This window comes from Durio zibethinus, chromosome 4, assembly GCF_047325235.1.
Source record: "Durio zibethinus cultivar Kanyao isolate XHJ-2024 chromosome 4, ASM4732523v1, whole genome shotgun sequence".
Taxonomy (NCBI): Eukaryota; Viridiplantae; Streptophyta; class Magnoliopsida; order Malvales; family Malvaceae; genus Durio; species Durio zibethinus.
Genome location: NC_143165.1, coordinates 32,253,584 through 32,277,010, shown reverse-complemented (window position 1 = coordinate 32,277,010; position 23,427 = coordinate 32,253,584). Strand labels below are relative to the sequence as shown.

Genomic DNA, 23,427 nt, shown 5'->3' with positions numbered 1-23,427 from the left:
CCCACAAGGACAGATGCTGTGAGGCTCAAGCTAAAAGCTGAGCTAAAGCTACGGGAAGGGCTGTCGTTTTTTTTCTTTTTTAACAAAAATTAAAAAAGTGCCTGAATTAAAAATTAATAATCATTTAAATTTTTATTTTTTTATAATGAATTAATTTTTTAAATATTTTATTTTTATTAATTAAATTTTTATTAAACAAAAAATAATTAATTATTTTTATGGTTTAATTAAACAAAAATAAATATTTAAAAATTCAATTATATAAAATATATATTTAAAAATTTAATTGATTTAAAGTAAAAAATTTAAGGTTTTTAACTACGATAAAATATTAAGAGTTTAAATAATTATTAAATTTTTCATTAAGGTTTTTTTACCCTTTGTCATGTTTTATATAGTAATGTATAAGTATTAGTAATAAAGTTGATAATTTATATATTTTTATTATATTTATTTATATAAAAATATATAAAATATAAATTTTATATTAAATTTATATTACATGTTAAATATAAAATATATTTAATTAAATTTTATTAATTTTATATAATATTTTTTAAAATTTAAATTATATCATATTCGTATTTTTTATATTATTTTTATATCATATTATTATATGATATTTAAACTCACATACTTAATATATATATATAAAAAAAAAAAAACACATAAGATAAGGTAATAACCTTTTGGAATGGCAATTTTGACTATTTCTTTCCCAAAACTAAATGGAGAATATCCATGTATAGCAATAATTAATGTTTGGAATTTTACCTTTTCTTTTCCTTATAGTTTTGCAAGACAGAAACCGAACGCAATTGGAAGATTAGGGAAAATGAAAAAAGTTGTTTTACCTTGAAGAAAAAGCATAGTAATGCACATATGATAAAATCAAAACATAGGACTTGTAAAATATATGGATAAAATATAAAATACCTATATAGTCTAGTCTGAATGCTATGAATTGTATGATTACACTAGGATATAATTGATAACTACGATAAAGTTCACCATAAGAAATTAGTAAATTAAAACTTACCTTGGACTAAAATCCGTTAATTTCTCCCCAACAAAGTAGGATGTTGAATTATAATACTAGTAGTGGTACTAGTATAAAGTATACACATCATTTTTTAATTACAGGACGACATTAAAAAAGGAGAGTTACTCCTGCTAGCTACCACTGTTTTTACTTTTATATATATAAAATACATTTGTCTCTATTTATCTTTTACCTAGCAAGATTGTTCATATTATGATTTTAATTAAAATAGTCAATTGAACTGATTTGATTAGTTAGTTCGGTCCATTATTGAAAATGATTTAAAATTTTTTTATTTAATGAATTAACCAAAATTTTAAGAAAAATATAAAAAATTCAAAGATAAAACTAAAAAATATATGAAACAAATTGTTTTGTTTTATAATTTGTTAGATTTTTTAATTTAATATTTAGATATTGAAATATTTTATTTAATTTATTTCAAATATGAAAAATTAGGAGTTTTTTAAAATATAATTTAACTTAAATTTATAATTTAATTAATTCAAATTTTAATTGAAGTAAATTCAACTAGTTAAAATTTTGAAATTAATAAAAATAAAATAACATAATTCAATTAATCTATTTTTAAACACTTTTAATTCAAAATTAATCAAATGAAGACCTTACTCTTATTTAAATGATCTTTAAAATATATTTTTTTAATATTTATATGATATATTTAGGATTTTATTTTTAAAATACTTAAAAAATTTGAAAACAAAACAAAAGTGTAAACTCTCCTCTATATTAATTGAACTAATCTTGTGCGTTTTTGTTTTTACTTTTCTTTATTAATAGAACTATTGCTCTTACAATTATTTTATCAAAAAAAGAGTAATTTAATAGTAGTGTTAAGTATATAATTGAGGAATCCTAAAGTTTTAAACTCAAATTTTATTGCGTGTAAGCTTGATTGTTTAATTAAATTTTAGTTCATTAATTAATTATTTAATGATATAATAATTGATTATTTAATAATATATTATTGATTTTATAAATATAATATTTAATATATATATATATATATATAGAGTTAAAGAATTCCGGTCGGATAGGGCTGGAGTTGGGATTAGTGTTGTCCAACGGGCAACAGCCCATTGTACGGAACCGGGTCATAGGGAAAAATGCTTCCTTTTTTCAAGAACCAATAAGGACCCGGCAAATAAGCTAGGCCCAAGATTTCCTTTTTCCTATGATAATATATAACTGCTTTTTTCTCTCTTTCCGTCCCTTTTCTTTCCCTAACACCAGCAGAAATCAATAAGGACCCGGCAAATAAGCAAGGCCTAAGTTCTTTTCGGATTTTCTGTAAATCAAAATCTGGCATTAATATTCTCTCAATGCCTCAAAGACATCCCTTCTTCCAGGGAGCCGAAGCTGACTCGAACGAGCTAAAAAGCCAGAAAGATGAATTGGTGATCATGAACATTAATTCATGAAAAAGGATGAGAAAGAAGCAAGAAGAATAGGGTAGAAAAGGACGAAATAGGGAATAACAAGAGTACACAGTAGGTCTGAGATTCGCTCTCTTTCTCTCGAGCATGACATCCAGCACCAAGTGAGCGAGATTATTGATGAGTATATGATGCCAACATGAAGATTTTTCATGCCCAATAAAATGCAGTGCTACTATATTTATGGCTGAAAGATCGAACAACTTCGACAGAAAAAATTTATAAAAAAAAAAAAACTCTCTGAAGAGCCAAAACCTCGATGGAAATTATTGTGTAGCAGCTTCAATATATATGGTGTGGGATTATGGAACTGATCAATAGTAGAGTATATGAAACTTTGTTCCTAAGTTCTAACTCATAACCCGCTCACCCCATGTGAGAATTAAATAAGCCATAACAAGAGCTTACTAATTCCATTTCCAGCACTAACAAAAATGCTCGACATTCACATTTTCAGTTATGTAAGTTTTACCAAGTATTTGACTCATTGTTTGACGGATGTTTTCTCATGTTTGAGTAGGTGAGTTCGAATCTAATATTTTAAATATAAAAAAATGAATCAAATCTTCAAATAATTCATAATTGGAAAGTTAAAGGACTGTATTTATTTAGAATGACATCGATTACAAGGGAAAAGAAGCTTGTTTTCTTTAGGCAAAGAGAGAGTGGCAGTTGTTTAACAGTGAATTTTTTATTTTTAATAAAGATAAATCAAACATGTTACACTTGAATATTTAATTCAATAATTTATGCATACTGTCGGTTAAGAAAAGTTTGGTTCAAAATTTCATATTCCCAATATAAAAAAAAAAAATTTTAAAGTTAGTTAAACACGTTTTTCGAAACTTTTTTCTATATTCTTGTAGCCTAACCACACTTTTACCCTAAACATAACGTAAAGCAAGACTAAAATAACCTATCCTAGTTCAAGCCAATAATGTGGCAAAAAAAGAAAAAAAAAAACCTAATCCATTGTAAGCAAACAGAAGTGAAGATGCATTCCTAAAATAAGAGAAGCGTGATATATATTGCTAACAGAAATAAGACGATATATATTTCTTTTTGTATTAGTTGAGACAAGATATATGTGGATTTAGGTTTCCATCACTTTTATATATATATATATATATATAACTTAAACTGGACTATTTGATTAGAAATACATAAACTTATCATTGAATCAAATGTTCACATACTCTATATTTTCTTTCCCTCTTTTACAATTGATGTGAAAATATTGGACCTGATGATAATTATTTTTATCTTATTATAACTTTGTTAAAACTCATTAATTAGTATATAAAAAAAACACATTAATTAGATTCAAATACCACAAAGAAAAGGAGAAATGGGAATATTCTAAATAATTGTAATTATTTAATTGAGATTTGAAAACAAAAATGTGGAAACCATTACCATCTTTAAAAAGCAGAAAGTAAAACTTTCCTAGAGGGGAATTTTTCTTTGTTTTGCAACTAAAAAAAATAAAAGCAAAATTTGGTCCAAATATCCAAGACTGACGGTAGTTTGTACAGTACGTTATGTCTTTAAACGGTGGCCGACATGATTCGGATTGTCTGATCCGATCGACAACCTTGATTTATAGCATATTCATTTATTAATCCCAACCATTAATATGCTGCTTGGCAACCTATTTTGACCATGTTAGTATCGGGAGATTTGTCAAATTTAGATACGAAAATACATCAAAAATATATATATATATATATATATGTTAGACATTACTTGAATAAAAAATTTAAACTTTTGGGTTCTTGAAATTTTCATGTATATGTAAAATATCTTAATCTTATTTTTTAGTGATGCAAGATTTTTTACTCACATATTAATCATCCTAACAATTTCATCCGTTCACTTATAAGTTTTTACAAGTCCTACCTTGACTCTCTTGTATAAGTAAATCCTATCAATACATCTTTTGAGCTAGACAATCTCACATTTTTAATATGATTTTAAGCTAAGTTACAGCACTTAACCTAGCAGCTTAGATTATCTCAGTGCCTCTCAAAGCTTGCACTCTAGGTTGACGAATACATCTCCCACTTCGATGTTTTGCTTTTGCACACTCGCTACATACAAGTTGAACTTTTTTACTCTAATATTGATGTTCGAGCACATGGAGTTAATAAACACAACCAACTTTCGATCTGCTAATAATCTCTCTCTAGTAACACTACTAAGACTCGAATCCTTGACATTGGTTCTAATATTAGTTTTTGGAAGATTTGTCACACTTGGAGCCACAAGAGCATACTAGAGTGTGCATACATATATGTTAGACACCACTTGAGTCCAAAAGTTTAAGCTATTTGATTTTTTGTTCTTCAATGTATATATAAAACATCTTATTCAGATTTTTTAGTGATGTGAGATTCTTCACTTACGTGTGAAACTTACCCCAACAATCTCATCCGTTCATTTCAGAGTTCTGATCAAGTCCCACTTTGATTCTTTCATGAGAGTAAGTCCTATCAACACTTTATTCTCACCAAGCAACCTCACATGAGTTCTGACCTCTATCGATGTTTCTACATCTATTCTCTATGACAGGAACTTGATTCTCAAAGATCTAAATATTTTTTCCTTGCTTTTCATTAAGCATACTATTTTTTACCATTTTCAATGTCACTTTATAGTCAAAAGCTGAATTAAAAATAATCATAACTAGAGTATTCCAAATGTCTAGCAATGAACCCAAAAGAAACAATGCCTTTATTTCAACGTCCATCTTAAGCTCCATAGTAGTCATTTAATTACATATATCTTGAAAATCACTTAAATAATATGTAATCGATTGTACATCTATGTTTTGTAAAGTGTAAGCTTTTCAACAAGCATAACTTTATTTATGCATGTTTTTCTCTCATACAATATTGTCAATTTTTCTCAAATAGTATGGGCATCTGTCTCTTACAATAGAACATATTAATATCAATCCATTTTTTTATTGTGGCCAACTTTTTTTTGCCTAACTTCTTCTAACTTTCATCTTTCACATTGCTGGCTTAATTAAATCACCTCATCCAATACTAGTTCATACAAATCTTTGTAGTATAAATAATCATCCATCATAGGCTTTCAAATCGAATAATTTGATACTGTCAATTTTATCATAGAACTTATATAACCCTTTATGATCTTAAATAGAATTTACTTATGTCATAGCTTACTTTTGTATCTATGTCTCAAAATAACTGTTGTTTTGATACCAGTCATTGAGAAATTTGTCATAATTAGAGTCATAAAAGCACACCAAAGAGCTCATACATATACGTTGGATATTATTTGAGCTTAAAAGCTTAAGTTATTAAGTTTTTGGATCTTTCACGTCTATATAAAACATCTCGATCTTATTTTTTAATGATGTGAAATTTTTTATTCATATATGAACTATCCCAACAATTAGATCTCCAAAATTGGAACGTTAGATCTCCAAAGTTGGAGCTTTACAACATTATTTGTTAACAGATTTGTTCATTTGATCCATGTTTTAAACCGGAATGTTTAAGAGAATAATTATAAAACAACATTACGATGCAGTAAAATTTCTTTCCATTACACCATCAAATGAATTCAAAATTTGATTGATTTATGGTAAATCAGGGAGTTGCTTTTGCATACTCCTTGCATTTCTTGTATTTGCATAAATTAATACTAGACAAATAAAAGATAAAGAAAAATTGTTAAATAAAAAGTAGACATAAGTGCAGAATCCTTTTAATTTATCTAAGGATTAATAGAGAAAAAAAATTTATTTTCGCCAATTTCTACTGAATTTATCAAATTTTTTTGCTTTGATTTTTATTTAATATTTTTAGATAAATTTTATTTATCATTTAAAAAAAAAAAAGGGTTTTGAGCACCCTATGAACCATTGAAGATCCAAATTTATTTCTTCCTCCGACAACTTGAACATTTAACTAAAATTTTCATATTTGAATCTTAGGCTTTGTTTGATTCATAAAAATATAAAAATTTCATATTTGAACCTCCTGTAGGCATTTTTTTTCTTGGTTACAACCGACAGGGCATTACTCATCATTGATAATTTCTTATATATTTTAATATACAATAACAACAATAATAAAATAAGTCTTATAGTTTATAACTCTAGAATCAACTACATGAAAGGCAAAAAAAAAAAAAAAAACAAGTTAAATGCTCAATTTAAAATCTAATTAAGATTTAAGAGTTTTTTCAACTAAAAATATCATCTTTAATTTAATTCAATCTAAAATTAAACACTTTCTGTTTGATTCAAAATAGAACTCTATCATGACAGCCGTCAAGTCCAATATCCATTAAATTTTGCCATTAAAATCCTATTTTATCATAAAAAACTTAATTACTTCAAATTTTTTTAAAAAATTAATAAAGAAAGGAACCCAAAAATTTATGCTTCTTCACTGATTAATAACATCAATACGAACCAAATTTACTGCCTATGGATCGAAAAAATCTCTAATGATGCTTCCTTGTTCGACTATTTTCTCTTGTCTTCTTCCATTATATTTTATTTTGGTTGTCCTCTTCTTGTAATTTTCAAATCAATCTAATCTAGATCTTGATTTCATATTTGTCAAAAAAATATTTATCAATCTCATCTCTTATTTTCTTAAATTTTTTTTATTCAAAATTTTTGATATAATAGTGCCTAAGTGGATGAATTTTTGTGATTTTCGGTTGATGGATAATAGTGGACTTTTTGTGCTGTGATTATGGCAGCTTTGGCTTTTGGTAAGTCTGGTTTTTATGGTGTGTAATTTATCATGCTAGCAAAAGATGAATAAGACAAAAACATTTTTTTTTTACGAAATTTAGCGATTTTAGGGTTCTTTTAAATCTCATGCTTTCTAAAATAACAGAGCATTTAACTTTGGTTTTTTTTTTTTTTTTGGTTAAAGTTTGTTTCTTTAATAAGATTGATTATGCAATACATTTTCATTTTTGGATTTAGAGTTCTTTTTTTATCTTTTAGTGACTTTTTAGGTGTTTGGATTTTGAGAAAATATAGGAAAATGATGGGTTGATGGAAGTCTGTTAAATGTTAATCTTTTTTATTTTCTTTTATATTAATTAGTTGAAATTTTGGAATTATGGTAATACTTGTTTTTTTTTTAAAAAAAAAGTTTCAAAATTTGAAAAATGTTGCCTTTTCTATTCTTTTGTTAGTGGGATGTAAAGCTTAGCGTAGCTTTTGGAAGAATAAAAATGGCAGATATTTCATGTTAGAAAAATTTAAGTTTTTTTATTTTTTTTGTTAAAAATATAATTATTTTTTATATTTAATCTTTGTTTTTGAAATAAATAATTTACTTTGCATCTTAAAAAATACAATTTTATCCCTATTTTCACTTCAACAAAAGATATATCGTTTGTTTCACTTTATTTTACGCGTGTATGATATACTTTTGTGACATAGTCCTGTTTAGAATTGAATTGAAAATGTTTAGTTTTACATTGAACCAAATTAAATATGATATTTTTAATTAAAAAAACTCACAAATATTAGATCTTAAATTAAACATTTAGTAAACAAAAATTATGTTAGATCATAATTTTGACTTTTCTTACACTACTTATTTTTATAAAAAAAATATATATTTTTCATATATTTTTTAACTTTTATATAATTTCTTATTACTTTTATTCATATCTTTTATTGTTGGTTTATTTTTAAAAGTTTTGATCTCTACCAAATCCAAAAACTCATTTCTCCTAATTAGTGCACGGATAAACTTATATTTCACATGTCCAAACAATTTCAAATGATCTTCTCTTATCTTTTTTTCAATTTAATTAATTTTAATTTTTCTCGAATTTTTTTATTTTTTATTTTATCTCTTCTAATCTTAACACACACACACACACACACATATATATATATATATCTAAACATCCTTATCTTAATTACGCTTATTTTTTTAAATATATTTTAATGATTTATTTACAATATTTTTTCGTTATTATTCTGCTTTGATTTCATGGTGCAATGTTAAGAAGTTTCTTTAAAGGTTAAATGGTGTAAACTAATTAAAAATATAAAATTTTTCTTCCTATTTTCTTCGCTTCATGAATAGTAATTTTTCCAATCTATTATTTTAGTTTATCTAAACTTTTTTAACAATTAATTTTTCTACCATGTTTTTCACAAAAATAAGGTATTGGCATAGTGAAAAAGAGAAAGTCTTAGAATTTTAAAGTTTTATATTCTAAGTTCATCTGTATGTGCGCGAGTTTGATTATTTAATTATATTTTAATATATTAATTAATAATTTAATAATTATAATTTAATTATGATATAATAATTAATTATTTTATTGATTATATAAATTTAATATTTGATTATGATTGTAATTTTGTTATATAACTTTAATGAAAAGGGATTCAGAACGTCATGATTTTACTTTAGATTCGGCCACAACACTTTCTTTCTAACACTTGTGATAAATATATGAAAAATATCTTCAGCTGTTTAAGTTAATAAATAAAAAATTAAAAAAATATATGTAAGACGTAAGGTCGAATCTTATCATCTTCATTTTCTTGTTCCTTTTATATAAAAATACGTGAAGGTTAGTAAACATTATAGTGGTTAGACATTCTCATGCATTGATTAGGCCTAGTTACGCCAATATCAACGAATATGAAAAAGGCTAATGTGAATGTGGGCCACCACTTTGCACCAATTATTCCTGGGATTGAATTTATAATTACCATTAGCAGGAGGGAACTGACGGGAGATGCCCAAGTGACAAGAGCATAAACCTCAGAAATGAAGGGAATAATAGCCTCCCCCCCACCCAATTTTATACGGTATTATTAAAGCTTGTTTGTATCATATTTTACTCCAATAAATGCAAGGAATATAATCTTATGCGCTTTTTAACCAAATAAAAAGATAAGCAAATGCATTTTCTGTTTAAAAAATTAAATTCAAATTCTTTTTAAATTAATTTAAAAAATATTAAATGATTCTAATTGTTTTTAAGTTATAATTAAAATCAAGTATTATAATTTAATCAATTATTATATGATAATCATGATATAATTATTGAAATAATCTAATAAACTAGAATATAATTAAATAATAAAATTCACACATAATGAAATTTGAATTTTAAAACTTTTTTCTTACTATTAAATTAAGATCTTATTGACAATAATTTTAAATTTTTATCACATTAAATAATGTTTATAGAGCAAATTTATGTTAGGAATAATGACTTAAATCTCATAAGAGATTTGTTTGTGGTTTGTTAGAGATTTGTTTGGGATTTGTCAGATATTGCTTGATGGATAAGAAGACTTACAAAAGAAGAATTTCAAGAGAAAAAAGATTCTTAATATGTAAGTGTGACTTACAAGAGAAGAATTCTAAAAGGAAATGGATTCTTAATAGATAAGTTTGTATGGTTATAAATAGGTGAAGTTTCTACATGGTTAGGTATGAGAAAAAGATATAAGAGAGTTGTAGGGTTTTATGGGATAGACACCCCATAGGAGTATTGGAGCTCTACGTCTTATGGGTGTGTATGTTTGTTTATGAGTGGACTAGAAGAGATTGTGAGGGTCCACATAGGTATGATGTATGAGAGCATATGGGTATGTGTTTGGTTATGTTGAAAGAGTGCACAAGGGTTTGAGTTTGTATTTGTTTAGTTTGAAAATATTCTATAGGACTAGAGGAGATTGAGAGTGTCTTATGAGTATTGATTGTTGAGTGAGGTTGATGATTTGATGTATGTTTGTAATTCTCTACAACTAGTGGATCTTTTTTCTCATCCGTGGATGTAGGTCAGTTAGACTGAACCACGTTAAATTGTTATCTCTTGTGTGTTTGATTTATTATTTGATTTTGCTTCTGCTAGTGTGATTAGATTGGAGACTTTTAGCCCAACAAATGGTATCAGAGTTGTGGTGTTCCCCAACAAGTGATATCAAAGCTGAAGGTTTGAAACGTGAGAAGAGTTGAAGATTCAATTTGTAGGAAGAACCGATGGTTCGAGACATGAAAAGAGTTGACAGTTCGAGATATAGGAAGAGCTTGGTTTAAGACATGAGAAGAAGCAAGTCCAGAGAGCTCGATTCGAGAAAAGAGTTCGAGTTTAAGTTTTAAAAATTGAGGATTGGTTTGTATGAAGCGTGAAGACACAAGAGAAGAGAAGATGATTGTGAGACTTCCATTGTAGGTGGAGCCAAACATGTCTAGCATGAAGACAGATGATTGATAAAATTTGAGTCAATGTGGAGATTGTTAGGAATAATGACTCAAATCTCATAAGAGATTTGTTAGTGATTTGTTAGAGATTTGTTTGGGATTTGTCAGATATTGCTTGATGGACAAGAAGACTTGCAAAAGAAGAATTTCAAGAGAAAAAAGATTTTTAATATGTAAGTTTGACTTACAAGAGAAGAATACTAAAAGAAAAGGGATTCTTAATAGGCAAGTTTGTATGGTTATAAATAGATGAAGTCTCTACAGGATTAGGTATGAAAAAAAGATGTAAGAAAGTTGTAAGGTTTTATGGGATAGACACCCCATAGGAATATTGGAGCTCTACGTCTTATGGGTGTGTATGTTTATTTGTGAATGGACTAGAGGAGATTGAGAGGGTCCACATAGGTATGATGTATGAGAGCATATGAGTATGTGTTTGGTTATGTTGAAAGAGTGCACAATGGTTTGGGTTTGGGTTTGTGTTTGTTTGGGTTGAAAATACTCTATAAGACTAGAGGAGATTAAGAGTGTCTTATGAGTATTGATTGTTGAGTGAGGTTGATGATTTAATGTATATTTGTAATTCTCTACAACTAGTGGATCTTTTTTCTCATCCGTGAATATATGTCAGTTAGACCGAACCACGTTAAATTATTGTCTCTTGTGTATTTGATTTATTATTTGATTTTATTTTTACTGATGTGATTGGATTGAAAGTTCTTAACCTAACAGTTTAATACCATAAAAAAAAAATACCAACAATCAAACAGATAATTTATTGATAAAATATTAAAAATTTAATTTTTTATAATTTTAAATAAAAATAAAAAAAATTATATTATTTAAATTTTAAACTAGTTCAAGTTCCCTTACTCTTCAATGCCAACTAGGACAATCTACATCTACACTATATACAAAGACAATCCCCTGGGAAGAGTACTGTACTTAATACTCTAAGGAGAGTTCCTCTCACGCTAAAATGTAAACTTTTTTTTTAGGAAATTTTTAATTTTTTATATTAAAAAAGATATTTTTTTCAGAAAGTTTAGTAGAAATGTACAATCTACGCAATCAACTAATAAAAAACTAAATAGAAAAAAATAGAAAAAACCGCTGAAAATCTTTTGAATTTTTTTTATCTTATGAAAAGAAAAAAAAAAAAGAAAAACGTGAAAGAAAATATATAAAACTCTAAAGCAGCAAAATCAAGAGGGCCATGGCCGACAAAATTGATATTCCTAGCTACTAGGGTTGGAAAGGAAACCTTTACCAGAGATTGCCTCAATTTCTCACCATTATTAAATTATTATATCAGGAAGAATCGAGAGTATTGAATTAAAGAATATAAGCTCTAATACAGTAGGATGGAGTCTAACTTTTCATATGGACCAAAGTGTCTGGATTTCCAGCTTTCACTCTGCGGGAGGAGTTCTTTTTATACCAAATTCGCCCTATGCGTCCATGTGAATTCTTCTTAATTTCTTGATTAAATATTAGGGTCATTTCGTTTCCACTTTTCTTATCTTGGATAAGCCATAATAATAATATTAAATACGCCATAAATATGCATGTGTATTTCCCAGATACATTTTCTTTTGCTAAGCAAATTCATGCTCTCCTCCACTTGTGGTCCATGAATTGCATTGCTGTGTTGACCAAGATTCTGGCCCCCTTGGCAGGGGAGCCAATAGGAAGCCAAGTCTCCCTCCCGAGCAATTAAAGCACAAACAGTTTGGCCCCTTCCGCTGTCTTGAGTCCAAGTTTAGTAAGTACTTGTTATGCTTGACATGACCACGCACGGACACCCTGGAATACACTTCTCATCATGGACAACTTTAAAGGAAGAGAAATGGCCAAATGGGTCAGGAAAAAGGAGCTCTGCCTGGGATTGGAATTCATAAATTTCGGTGGCATCCGATCACCATAAAACTTTCTTTCCTTTTTTTTTTTAGCAGATAAAGGAAAGATTAGCTACTTTCTTTACTTATATTTTTATTTATAAAAAAATTATAGATATTAAAATTTAAAATTTAAATTTATTAAATATTATTTTTAAAAATAATTATACGAATCAATTATATTAAATTAAATTAAATTTATATTTTTATATCATAGCAACTACCGAGAAGAAACAAATATCACATAAACAAAAGGAAGAAACTAGAAATGAATTCCTAAGAAGGGTATGTTAGTTGACAACACGTGTTGGCCATAACACCCTCATTGTTGGGAGAACAAATAATTTTATCAGCATATTTTTATCGGCATTAGTCAAAAACAAAGCACTAAAAATTCCAATTAGCCAGCAAAAGTTTATTATACCACAAACTTAAATGGTGCCATTTTTTTTTTAAAGAAGTTCTAATCATCTCTAACAATGGGTCAAGTAGATATGGCAAAAAAAAAAAAAAAATCATACCTCCTAATTGACCCCCAAGTCCTTTTCAAGAGATACCATGTGAATTTTAAGTAAATTAAGCCCTCTTAACAATTGGAGATAAACTTTTTATATTATTTGACTTCTAATTAGGCACTAATCGCGATTAACATTAGGACACGTTCCGAAGGTGCTACACACCGAAAAGGTAAAAGTTAAAAAAGTTAAAATTTGGACACTTAAATATCTTTTGTCGAGATTAAAGATGTCTTAATTAATCTAACACTATATTTGTGCTCGAATTTAAATATTTTTAAAATCATTTTCATGATAGCTAAGGATTGGGTAAATTTTGAATATAATAGCCGAAAGTCATGATAATTCAAAGGTAAATGCAATTAAAACCATAAACCATTTGCTTGGCTTTGGAGAGATAATTTTTTAGTGCTGTCTTGTTCTAAGCTTTTGGAGAATTTGTCTAGTTAAAGCACAACATTGTGAGGGGAAAAAATGCTAATATCTCTTCTATGTTCCTTGACTTTGGAATATAAGTTACAGGTTAATGGCTTAAGTAGATTGGATGACATGAGTTGACATGGATTTTTTTTTTTCTGAATAGTTTTTCTTTCTTTATATTGGGTTCTATCTTTTGCATTATTGTCACTTTACCACTTTGTTAAACTTTTTTTTTTTGTTCCATTTATAATTGTTAAGTGTTCTATAAATTTAGATTTAAATTTCAATATCTATACATTTTTTATATCTTTAGGTTATAATTTTTTTAATAAAATTAAAGATTATCACAATGCAATGTGCAAAGAAACATTAAACGTTCTACAAAGAGAACGCATTGCCAAACTTGAACAGCTACAAAAGCAATGTAAAGTCAATCTCCAATAACCATAGTTAAAGGAAAATGTAAAAGCTTTTGCTAGTAATGGATTCATGCTATAGTTTTACTAAAAGAGGACAAGACTCATAAATTGTGAGAAGAATACATTTTGTTGTGTAATTTAATACACAACTTTTTTTTTGGTAAAAAAATTATAATGTAGGTATAAAAAAAGAAATTACATATGTTGGAATTGAAATCTTAAATACCATGATTGCACCGATTAATTAAATTAAATTTTTAAATTCAAAACACAATCAACTATCCCTTGCATGAAAAAGAAGAAAAAAGAACGATAGTTGTAGTCAATAGAAGAGAACAGAAGCGTTAACAGCCATTACAAATTTTTTGTAAAATCATGAAATGGAAGATCGCCTAACACTAAATAGTAAAGAGGTGGAAAAAGTCGAAAGCAAAAGAGTGCAGCCCGGCAGGCCCCATTTCTGTATATGTTACTACTGGTACCATATCTCTATTTGCTTAAAAGCTCAAGTCAAGACAACTTCGAAAAGGACTGTTTCCGGTCAAAAGTGGAAAAGACTTCCTATTTGTCTTGGCCATTTTGGGGAGAAAAGTAATCTGTTTTTTTCCACAGCATTATTCCTGCAGACAAAAGTGGAACTGCAATAACTTGGAAACTAGAAAGAAGGTGTTGCGGGATGTTTATGTCGCCCCAAAACCTTTAGACTAACCAAAGATATGATAAAAATAATTAATAAGAGTACAATCTCATATGTTAAAGGGGAGGGGTGTTGTGATTTGTGCTTCATTATACATAATATATTGTCAAATTTAAATGAAAATTATAACGGTTCAATCAAATGATTCACAAAAACTTGGAAGTTTGATTTATTAAATGACAATGTATATTTGATATATTATCAGATATTAAATATCGTAAGTGAATAACATTAATAACACTTAAAAAAAATTAATTTTAAATATATTTTTATAATTAAAATATATATTTTAAAAAAATTTAAAATATAATTTATTTATAAAATATTATTATACGATTCATTAATAATGTATAAAAAATTATATACTTACAATTTATTAAATATAAACTTTATTTATTATTATGTATCAGGAATTACAAATAAAAAGTCAAAGATCATGGGCCTCCGCTTCCCTTGTTAGGTTCCCAACAGTAGTAGGTTTCCCCGGTTCTTCCCATGTGAATTGTATGATTGGATTAAACACACAGTCCGGCCCAAGAAAAAGATAAGAGTTGCCTTACAGCTTGCGGACTTCTCTTATGGAAAAAGAAAGTGCACTAAATCCTCGAAGACTTTAACCAACGATCCAGCTGACATGAAATCCCAACAGTTTTACAGGGCAAAACCTGTAATAAGGTGACAAAGCTAGAGAAACTCGCTCTTAAAAACAATCAAAGCAATCATTTCTCTTTTGATTTACTTAGGCTTTTACATGACCAATTTGCTGGTTAAAGTCCAAGAAATTATGATGACTAAGTACATGTTACCCCTGGTGGATGAATGAAAAATTCCAAACAAGGAATACTGGTTAACATGTTTACTTTGGCAGTTGGGAACTGAGATTATGAAGAGGCTGTTAACCTTTCATTGGCTGTGAAGATCCTGGGGCCCCAGATTTTGATTTTGAATTGAAACTAATTCAAAGTGGCTATTATAAGTTTTCAACAGGTTTCCCATGACCAATAGAAAGTGGATGATGGTAATGATGATAACCCCGAAGACCAAATTCAAGAGTAATTATCCTAAATTCAATCAAATGATACTAAACTGGAAAGCCTTTTGTGCAGAACTAGAGTCCATTAGCCAATGAATCTGATTGATTATGACCCGTTTAGCCATTCTGGAAAATTAGTTCGAGGTCCTCATCATCACTTCCACCTTTTGCCCAACTCACTCGAACTGTTATTCCTTCAAAATAATGGATCCGAAACTATTGTTCAAAAGCCATCTGAATACTGCAAATGTGCATAATTTTAAAGGGTTTATAGGGTGATGTTAGCATCAACTATTACATAATCAAACAAGAGAACTTAATAAAGAACATACTAGAAAAGTAGATACTTTCAAATAGACACAAAAAGTCAAGGCTAGTTGTTTTTCAGTATTAAAGAAAAAGGGCGCAAATAAAATTAAAGCTTGAGTGGATGGATAATTGGGTGCATTTCTGAGAGGGAGATCACTGTCCTTTTGCATAAAATTTATGAGGGGAAGTTCAAGATACAATAAAAAGAGAAATCACAGTGTATGTAGGTTCAAGCCATGAACTACACTTTTCCACTTCAAAACAGATAACCACATAGGTAATGACACGACGCCGTGGCTTCTAGTTAATGGGAACAGTGTGGAAATCCCCAATAAGATTATAGAGAAAGCTCTGAAAAAGATCGTTAGCTTCAGCTGAACCAGCTCGAAACAGTTTCGGCTAGGAGTTTATGGCTTAGGCTGCAAGTTAGGCTCCATATATGCACAAAAGGTCCCTTAATATAGTCCAAAAAGAGCATTGATGTTGTCAATTGAAATAGTAAAACCACTCTTGGTTTCCTACAAAACTTGTTTTAATTTGATTTTTTTTTTCAGCTTATAAGATCACAATTATTTCATTGTTGGATTAAACCCACTTGGATGGTTTAGCAGTATTTGAGTGAAGAAGATGTCAATGGCTCACAAAAGCAAATGGCTCGACTGCCACAAAAAATGGGATTAGTGGGCAATTAGGAGGATACGGATCGAGTTGAAAAAGATTGTAGATGAGCATGAGTTAGTGGATATACTGATACATCACAAAAGAAAGACGACTCCAATAATCAAAGTAATGCACCAAAGGAAAAAGAAGTCTCACTATCCATCCTTTATCATACATGTTTACCTTAATAGCCTTGATGGTCACAAGATTTCAACAGATCATTGTTAAGAGAAAAGCGATGTGAATTATCATTGTTTTACTTTTACTACTGAAGCCCTTATCAGTCGAATCGTTTTCGAATCTGCCAGAATCTATATGGAAGCCTTATGGAGACCAGAAAAGGTTCAAAATTGCTGATTCAAATCGAGTCATTCAACACAATTTGCCCAAGACATTTGCAATAGGTAGGTAAAGGGTAAGATAGTCATCCAATAAGAGCACGGCACAAATAATTTGAAAGCTTTCCACAACCACAGAGAAACTTTTCATGGTGAATTACTAAAGAAAAAGGTCAGGGCTGCTTTGGATAATGAACAGATGAGTTATCAACTTCTACTTCCCGTCACCACTTACTCGAATCATCAGCTATTTAAAGCCTACTAGCAAGAGGCAAACTCCCCACTAGCTTTTGTGACAGCCCATTGGATATCATATGGTACATAAAAACCAATCTATAGTTTCTTGAAACTGATAGGTATGGGATTATTTTGGCAAGAAAAGAATTCATCCATGGGGTCTTCATAAAGCATGGGGGGGGTTGAAGTTTGGGAACCCTCACCCTCCTCCAAGAATTAAAACTGTTTGCCTGTGCTTAGCCAATGGCTCAGCTAAACAGTGAACACCGAGCGCATGGAAGAGGATCCTATAGAGTACTAGCCAGCTGAGGCTTTTGGCTAATGTACTGGCAAACCGGCAAGTCACAGAACGGCAATGGACTCAATCACGAGTCTTTTATGGCTATATATCTTCTTTTCTCGTATTGTATTGTTTTTATGGTTGTTGAAATGTAATAAAAAGTTGTGTGCTTAGAGTGGAACCTCTCCCTCAGGCTGTGTGAGTGTGCTTGTTTTGCAATTTGCAGTCAGGTGCTGCTGACGAATTGAATAATAATTTGATCCTCTGTCTCTATTTCAGCCTCTTTTATGCATGATTTTGAAAATGTTTGCTAGTTGAACAGAACACTTGCATGTACTAGTGTCATCATTCCACAATCATCATTTTGAGTTCCTCAAAATTTGGATCTAAACTGCAAAAAAAAAAAAAAAAAAGAAAAGAAAAGCAAAGCTCTAAATCTAATTGAGGAAGTCCGGAGGAAAATGATGATTCAATGATTGAAGTGGTTTTCCACTAAAATCTGGTTTTTCCTTCATGTTTTTAACTTGTGTGGAGCATGCGTTTGCTTCAGCTTCAGAAGAAAGCAAGCCTAGTGCCAGAGATAAGTCTCAAAAGGAAGGAAATAACGATAATCGAGATGCAGCATGTAGATTAAAATACCATCGATAAAGTTGTACTTGTCACCAGAAAATCTTCTAACATGAGGTTGAAATCTTGCTTTCAGCTGCAGTCTGGTAGAATTCAAGCCTTTTCTCTAAGCCTAAAACAGGTGGTAATGTGAATGCAGTAGGTACTTCAGATCAACACACACAACTTTTAAAGAACTATACTGTTTCAAACTTGAACTGTCAATATAGATATCTATTACCAACTCTACATTTGCCTTCCTCACGCCAATTCAATATGCTACTTTGAACATACTAAACCCTAAAATATATCCAAATTGCAGGATATTAAAAAAAAAAAAAATACCGGCGTCCTGTAGTTTTGTATATAAACTTTGCTCAGTTTCTCCAAATTCCCCTACCATCCTTCAGCAGTGAAGCATATAACAACTCATTCCAATTGTCTGGTACTCCAAGCAAGCACCAATGACTGCAATCTTGAACTCTCAGTGCAGCATTCCTTACTTCTGCCGTCTTATATTCTCTTCTGTAAATAGAAGGATGCGCATCTTTCCTGTAATCTGTAAGCCTGCTTATGTTCAGATATATAACTGAAGTTTTGATATTTTGAAGAACATGTTCTACAGCTCTCATTTTGGAAGGGTACTCTGTCAAGTAAGTTTCATTAGAGACGGGCTTGGTTTCCTGCTGGCATTCTCCTCCAGAGTTCCACTGGCCTCCCTTGCAACCACATTTAAACTCTTTAGATGTTTCTTCATGGCACAAAGGATGTCCCTACATGAAATGAAGATAAAGCTTTGGCATGCTCCATTTCTGGTTTTGGCCTGTTAGTTGAAAGTGTTGGTGCATTGGAAAAGCCAAAAAAGCAAAGATCCAAAGAACCATGAAGGTTCTCCGAAAGTATTGGGTTACTTGACAAATGGTTTTAAGAAGCTGCAAGGAGGTTTATAATTACTAATCAAATAAATTGGCATTATGTGGCATTAGGCTATTTTAACAAATGATGTACAGAATCGTCTTGTAAATCCGGGCCAGCGGGAAGACCTATCCTTGGTAACTGTTTTCATACTAGCTTGATCGGAGTCTGCTGTTTTTTTCTTCATTTTGAGCATGGTAAGAGCTGGAGAAGCAAGGGGGAACAACAGAATTGCCAGCAGAAGGCAATTTTGAGTTTTTCCACTGGCAAGTATATTTGTTTCATATAGTCATTTCCTAATGTTTGCCAAGTTTTTAGCAGACTAGACTTTTCCAATTTTCAAGTTATCTTAGCTAATGGATCTCATGCTTCCATGGTGCAGTCTAAGCCATGTTTAACAATCAGCTCCTACAACTAAGGCCTTAATTCAAGGAAAATGCTACAGCAAGGGTGGCAAAGTTTGGGTACAACTTCACAAGATCTAAGAATACATGAGCATCAGGTTTTCTCCAGCCTCAAATGTGCAAAACTTGAAGCAGTATACCGTTGAGTTTTTCATACTGGTTATCCGGAAAAGCTAACCATCAGAGTCAAACCAAGACTAAAACAGTGTGTTCAGTCATGAAGGTGTGAAGGCAAAGTAGAGTGATATTACATTCATCATGCTGCCATATGTGATACATGCTTACAAGTCCGATCGTGATATATATTTATTTATTTAAAGAAAAGAGAACCCTACCAGAAACGGGTAACCTGAATATCCTGTGAAGAAAACCTCAGTTCGACTGCTATCAACATTATTGTCTACCCATCTGGACCAGGTTGTGAGTGCCTTTTGAAAACCTTTCAGGACTTTGAGTCGTGGGTAAACATAGTCACCTTCTTGGTAATAGTCTTCTCTGCATGATCACCAAATATACAAAACTTTATAAACAATTTAGTTCTTTAAAAATTTTCAAAGTGATTACACAAAAAAGAAAAAAAAAAAAAAAAAACTTCTAATAAAGGTTTCATTTTGCATTCCCTTACAGACTGACAAAAGAAGCTAATGGCCTCATCCTAATCATGTAATATCAAAACAGGAGGTGTTGAATGTTGCAAGTACTCAACAAAGAGTTACTGGTACTCACCCTTTGGAAGTTTTCTCATGGGTCTACCAATGACCGATATTGAAGACCTTGAGATCAGCATCATGATACATTGAAGTTGCTGGATCCATCAAATCCAATCTTAGTGTCTCAATTGATCCATTTTCTTGCTTGAAAGATGATTCTTTAACAAGAAATGCAGCAGCAACAAAGTCCATCAAGCAATTATAATCCTATAAGGACATCAAATACATGTTCTGCTGAGAGATGCATTTACAATAGGTTCATCTTTTGTAACAACAACATAAGGATCTCTAGAAACTTGCCTCAAACCTAAAAGCATAAAAACCCTTCTTTTCAAAATCCCTCCTTCCTGAAATTTCATAAACGCTTTTCTTTTTCTTGATGCTACAGCGAAGCAAACACACCATAGACTCCCACATGTTCCTATTCAGGGAATCCCCAATGAAACCTAGCCTCTTTCCTCTCAGTCTTCCCAGAAAATCAGTTGCATTCAGCCTGGATGATATCAGTGATCAAAGAAAGGGCTAAGGAGTTGTTATGCATAAGTACACTGAAAATATTCAAAATGCCATTCAAGAGGCTAGTAATTGGAGCTTCATAGGTGGAACATCTGCCATGAGACACCCTTAATAAATTTATGCAACATTAGGTCATTTACTTTTTAATACAGTCCAGAAATACGATACATACATTTCAATCAACATGAGTTCAACTATCACAATTACAAGACTAGCCAGGAGAGCATGATTCGCACTATTTAAGCAGCTTGACATTTGAACTAGACTCTAGCAAGTTCTTGACGAATGCCAGCATTTTGTTATAATTACCAAATGCAACTAAAATGTAATCTTAATACCAATTTGAAATCAATCTTTGGCAGGAACAAACGTCACTTCTATATAAAAAAATAACAAACTTCACAGAAATTTATGTAACTCATAACCTATCTCTATGTTCCTTGCAGCATGGGTGAAAAGAGGGGAGAAACCTATAAGTGAAGATAGATGCCCATCAATATAGATCTTACATTGGTATGTCACATCCATTTGGCTGCCATTTCCATTTAATGTAGCCATTATCAGGCCTTCCATTGTGCTGACAATCAAAATCTTTATCAATGTAAGGACAAGAACCTGGACGATGATATGGCTTTGAAAGATCGTCCCACACCCACCTACCATCAAAGAAATCACAAGTCTCAAGAGAACCATTACGTCCCTTCACAGCTTGAGGATCAGCACCAGGAGAGTTGATGGTTTAGTTTTCCTCAACCAGCTTTCCTTGGTCATTCAATTCCGTAGCCTTCTCTTCTCCAACGGAAAGCCCAACAACTTCCCCATTATTTGACAAATTGCCCACATTGTTGTTTTTCACATTATCAGCATCGCCAGAATTGTCAACCAATTCCCCGTCAATTGCGTTATTGGCATTCACGTTTTCACCAACGAAAGTTCCACTATTTATTGTCTCAGGGAAATTCCCCAACTGGGTCTTCTCCAAAATCACTCGATCTCCATTTGAGCCTAGAAGGTTAGCACTTTGAGGAACAACTGAACCATTTACATCTTGAGCTACCAGTTGAATCTTTCCTTCTTCTTCAACACCAAAGTTTCCAGTTTTAGTCCCTTCATCAGAATTCTCCAACTGGGTTCCCTCTATTTGAATATCCACCCCATCCTCAAAATCCATCTCTTCACCCTTACTCTTCAAAAACACTTGATTTTCAGCAACCTTTGACGCATTGTCAATTTCAATCTTTTTCTCAGTATCCACAGGCTTTTGCAGTTCCTCAGTAGCATTACAAAGGGAAACAGCAGCAGTAGAAGCAGCAGGTGGAAGAGAGGAATGAAGCAAAACGGTGGCATTGCTAACGCTATAAGACCCTTGGGACAGAGAACCCACAACAGGCTCCCGAAGAGAGTTGTTAAGCAGAAGTCCCGTGATTACAATATCAGACGCCACCAACCCTAAACACTAATTTTGTCTGCAAATATTTTAGTGAATCGTTGTATTTTAAAAATCAGAACCCAATTTTTGTGCAAGATTTTTTTAGCCTTTAAGAATATTTAAAATTTTTTAAATAAGTTAATTTTTAAGGAGGTGCAAAATAATAATAATAATAATAATAATAATTAAGTAAAAAAATAAAAAGTTAATCAAAAGTCAATTTAGTTAAATTTATTTGGAATAGATCGGTTTTGATCAAAATTTGATCAAATTCGGATGAATTTATAACAATTAAAACAAGAAATTAGATTCTTAAAAATTCAAAATTTTAAGTTTTGAGCAAAAAAGAGTAAAATGTTCAAAATAGTCCTAATGAAGCATCGAGTCAAAGTTGATTAAAATTAATCAAAATTACTTAGAATTGGTCAAAAATTTTTTTTCAAATCTTTATTTTTAGAAAGAAAATCCTTCAAAAAATTAGATTTTGTACTAAAGTGACTGAAATGTCTCGTTTTCAAATTTAGTCAAACTTGGATCAACATTTGAAATTCACAATTGAAAATGATTATTAAGACTTAATATTATAAAATTAAGATTTATACTTTTAGAAATCATGTTAAACCTCAAAAGTAATGAATTATAAAAATATCATTTTAAGGAATATTTTCGTAATTTGATTTTTTTGAACTTAGGTTTTTTGTGAAAAACTTCAAATTATATTTAAACATTATTTTATTAGTTGTTTTGCATTAAAATTCATGATTGCACCTCAAAATGAGTAAAATTACAAAAATATTCTTCAATGGTATTTTCATAATTTAACATTTTAGGTTGGTGTTTTTTAAAAAATTTTCAGATAATAATTAAATATTATTTTATGAATTTTGGTGCATTAAAATTATGAAAATAAATATTGGGTCATAGGATTTGAGAAAAAAATCAAGGAAAAAGCCTAAAAATACTAATAAAGGTAAACTTATCTTTTCTCACTAAAATAGTTGCACTAGCAGCCAAGTTTTGCACTATAATTTTTTAAAACCATTGAATTTTAAGGTACAATGATCCTATGACCTATATTGCAAGCCTTAGGCACCAAGTTTGAAGAAAACAACAAAAGAATTACTACCCTTGTATGCATTTTGATCAAATGGTGGAGGATGATATTTTGGCTTTTTAAATAGAAAAATATAAGGCTATATGCTGGATTTTTTTCTATCTTTTCTAACAATAAAAAATCCACCATAAAAAAAAAGCTCTTAGAAAAAAAAATCTCTTATATAGAAAAGCTTTCTTAGGTGT

General features: G+C 30.2%; 1 protein-coding gene across 1 annotated transcript; it reads right to left on the bottom strand.

The window, feature by feature from the left end:
* Nucleotides 1–18,359: 18,359 nt before the first annotated feature.
* TBL2 (trichome birefringence-like protein (DUF828)) lies at nt 18,360–21,438 on the bottom strand (the record flags this gene model as incomplete). Its single annotated transcript, XM_089760264.1, is given in 5 exon segments — nt 18,360–18,873; nt 19,809–19,968; nt 20,200–20,390; nt 20,484–20,676; nt 21,209–21,438. Coding segments are annotated over 5 exon segments (1,116 nt in total), but the record flags the coding sequence as incomplete, so codon positions are not given.
* Between the last annotated feature and the right edge of the window lie 1,989 nt (nt 21,439–23,427).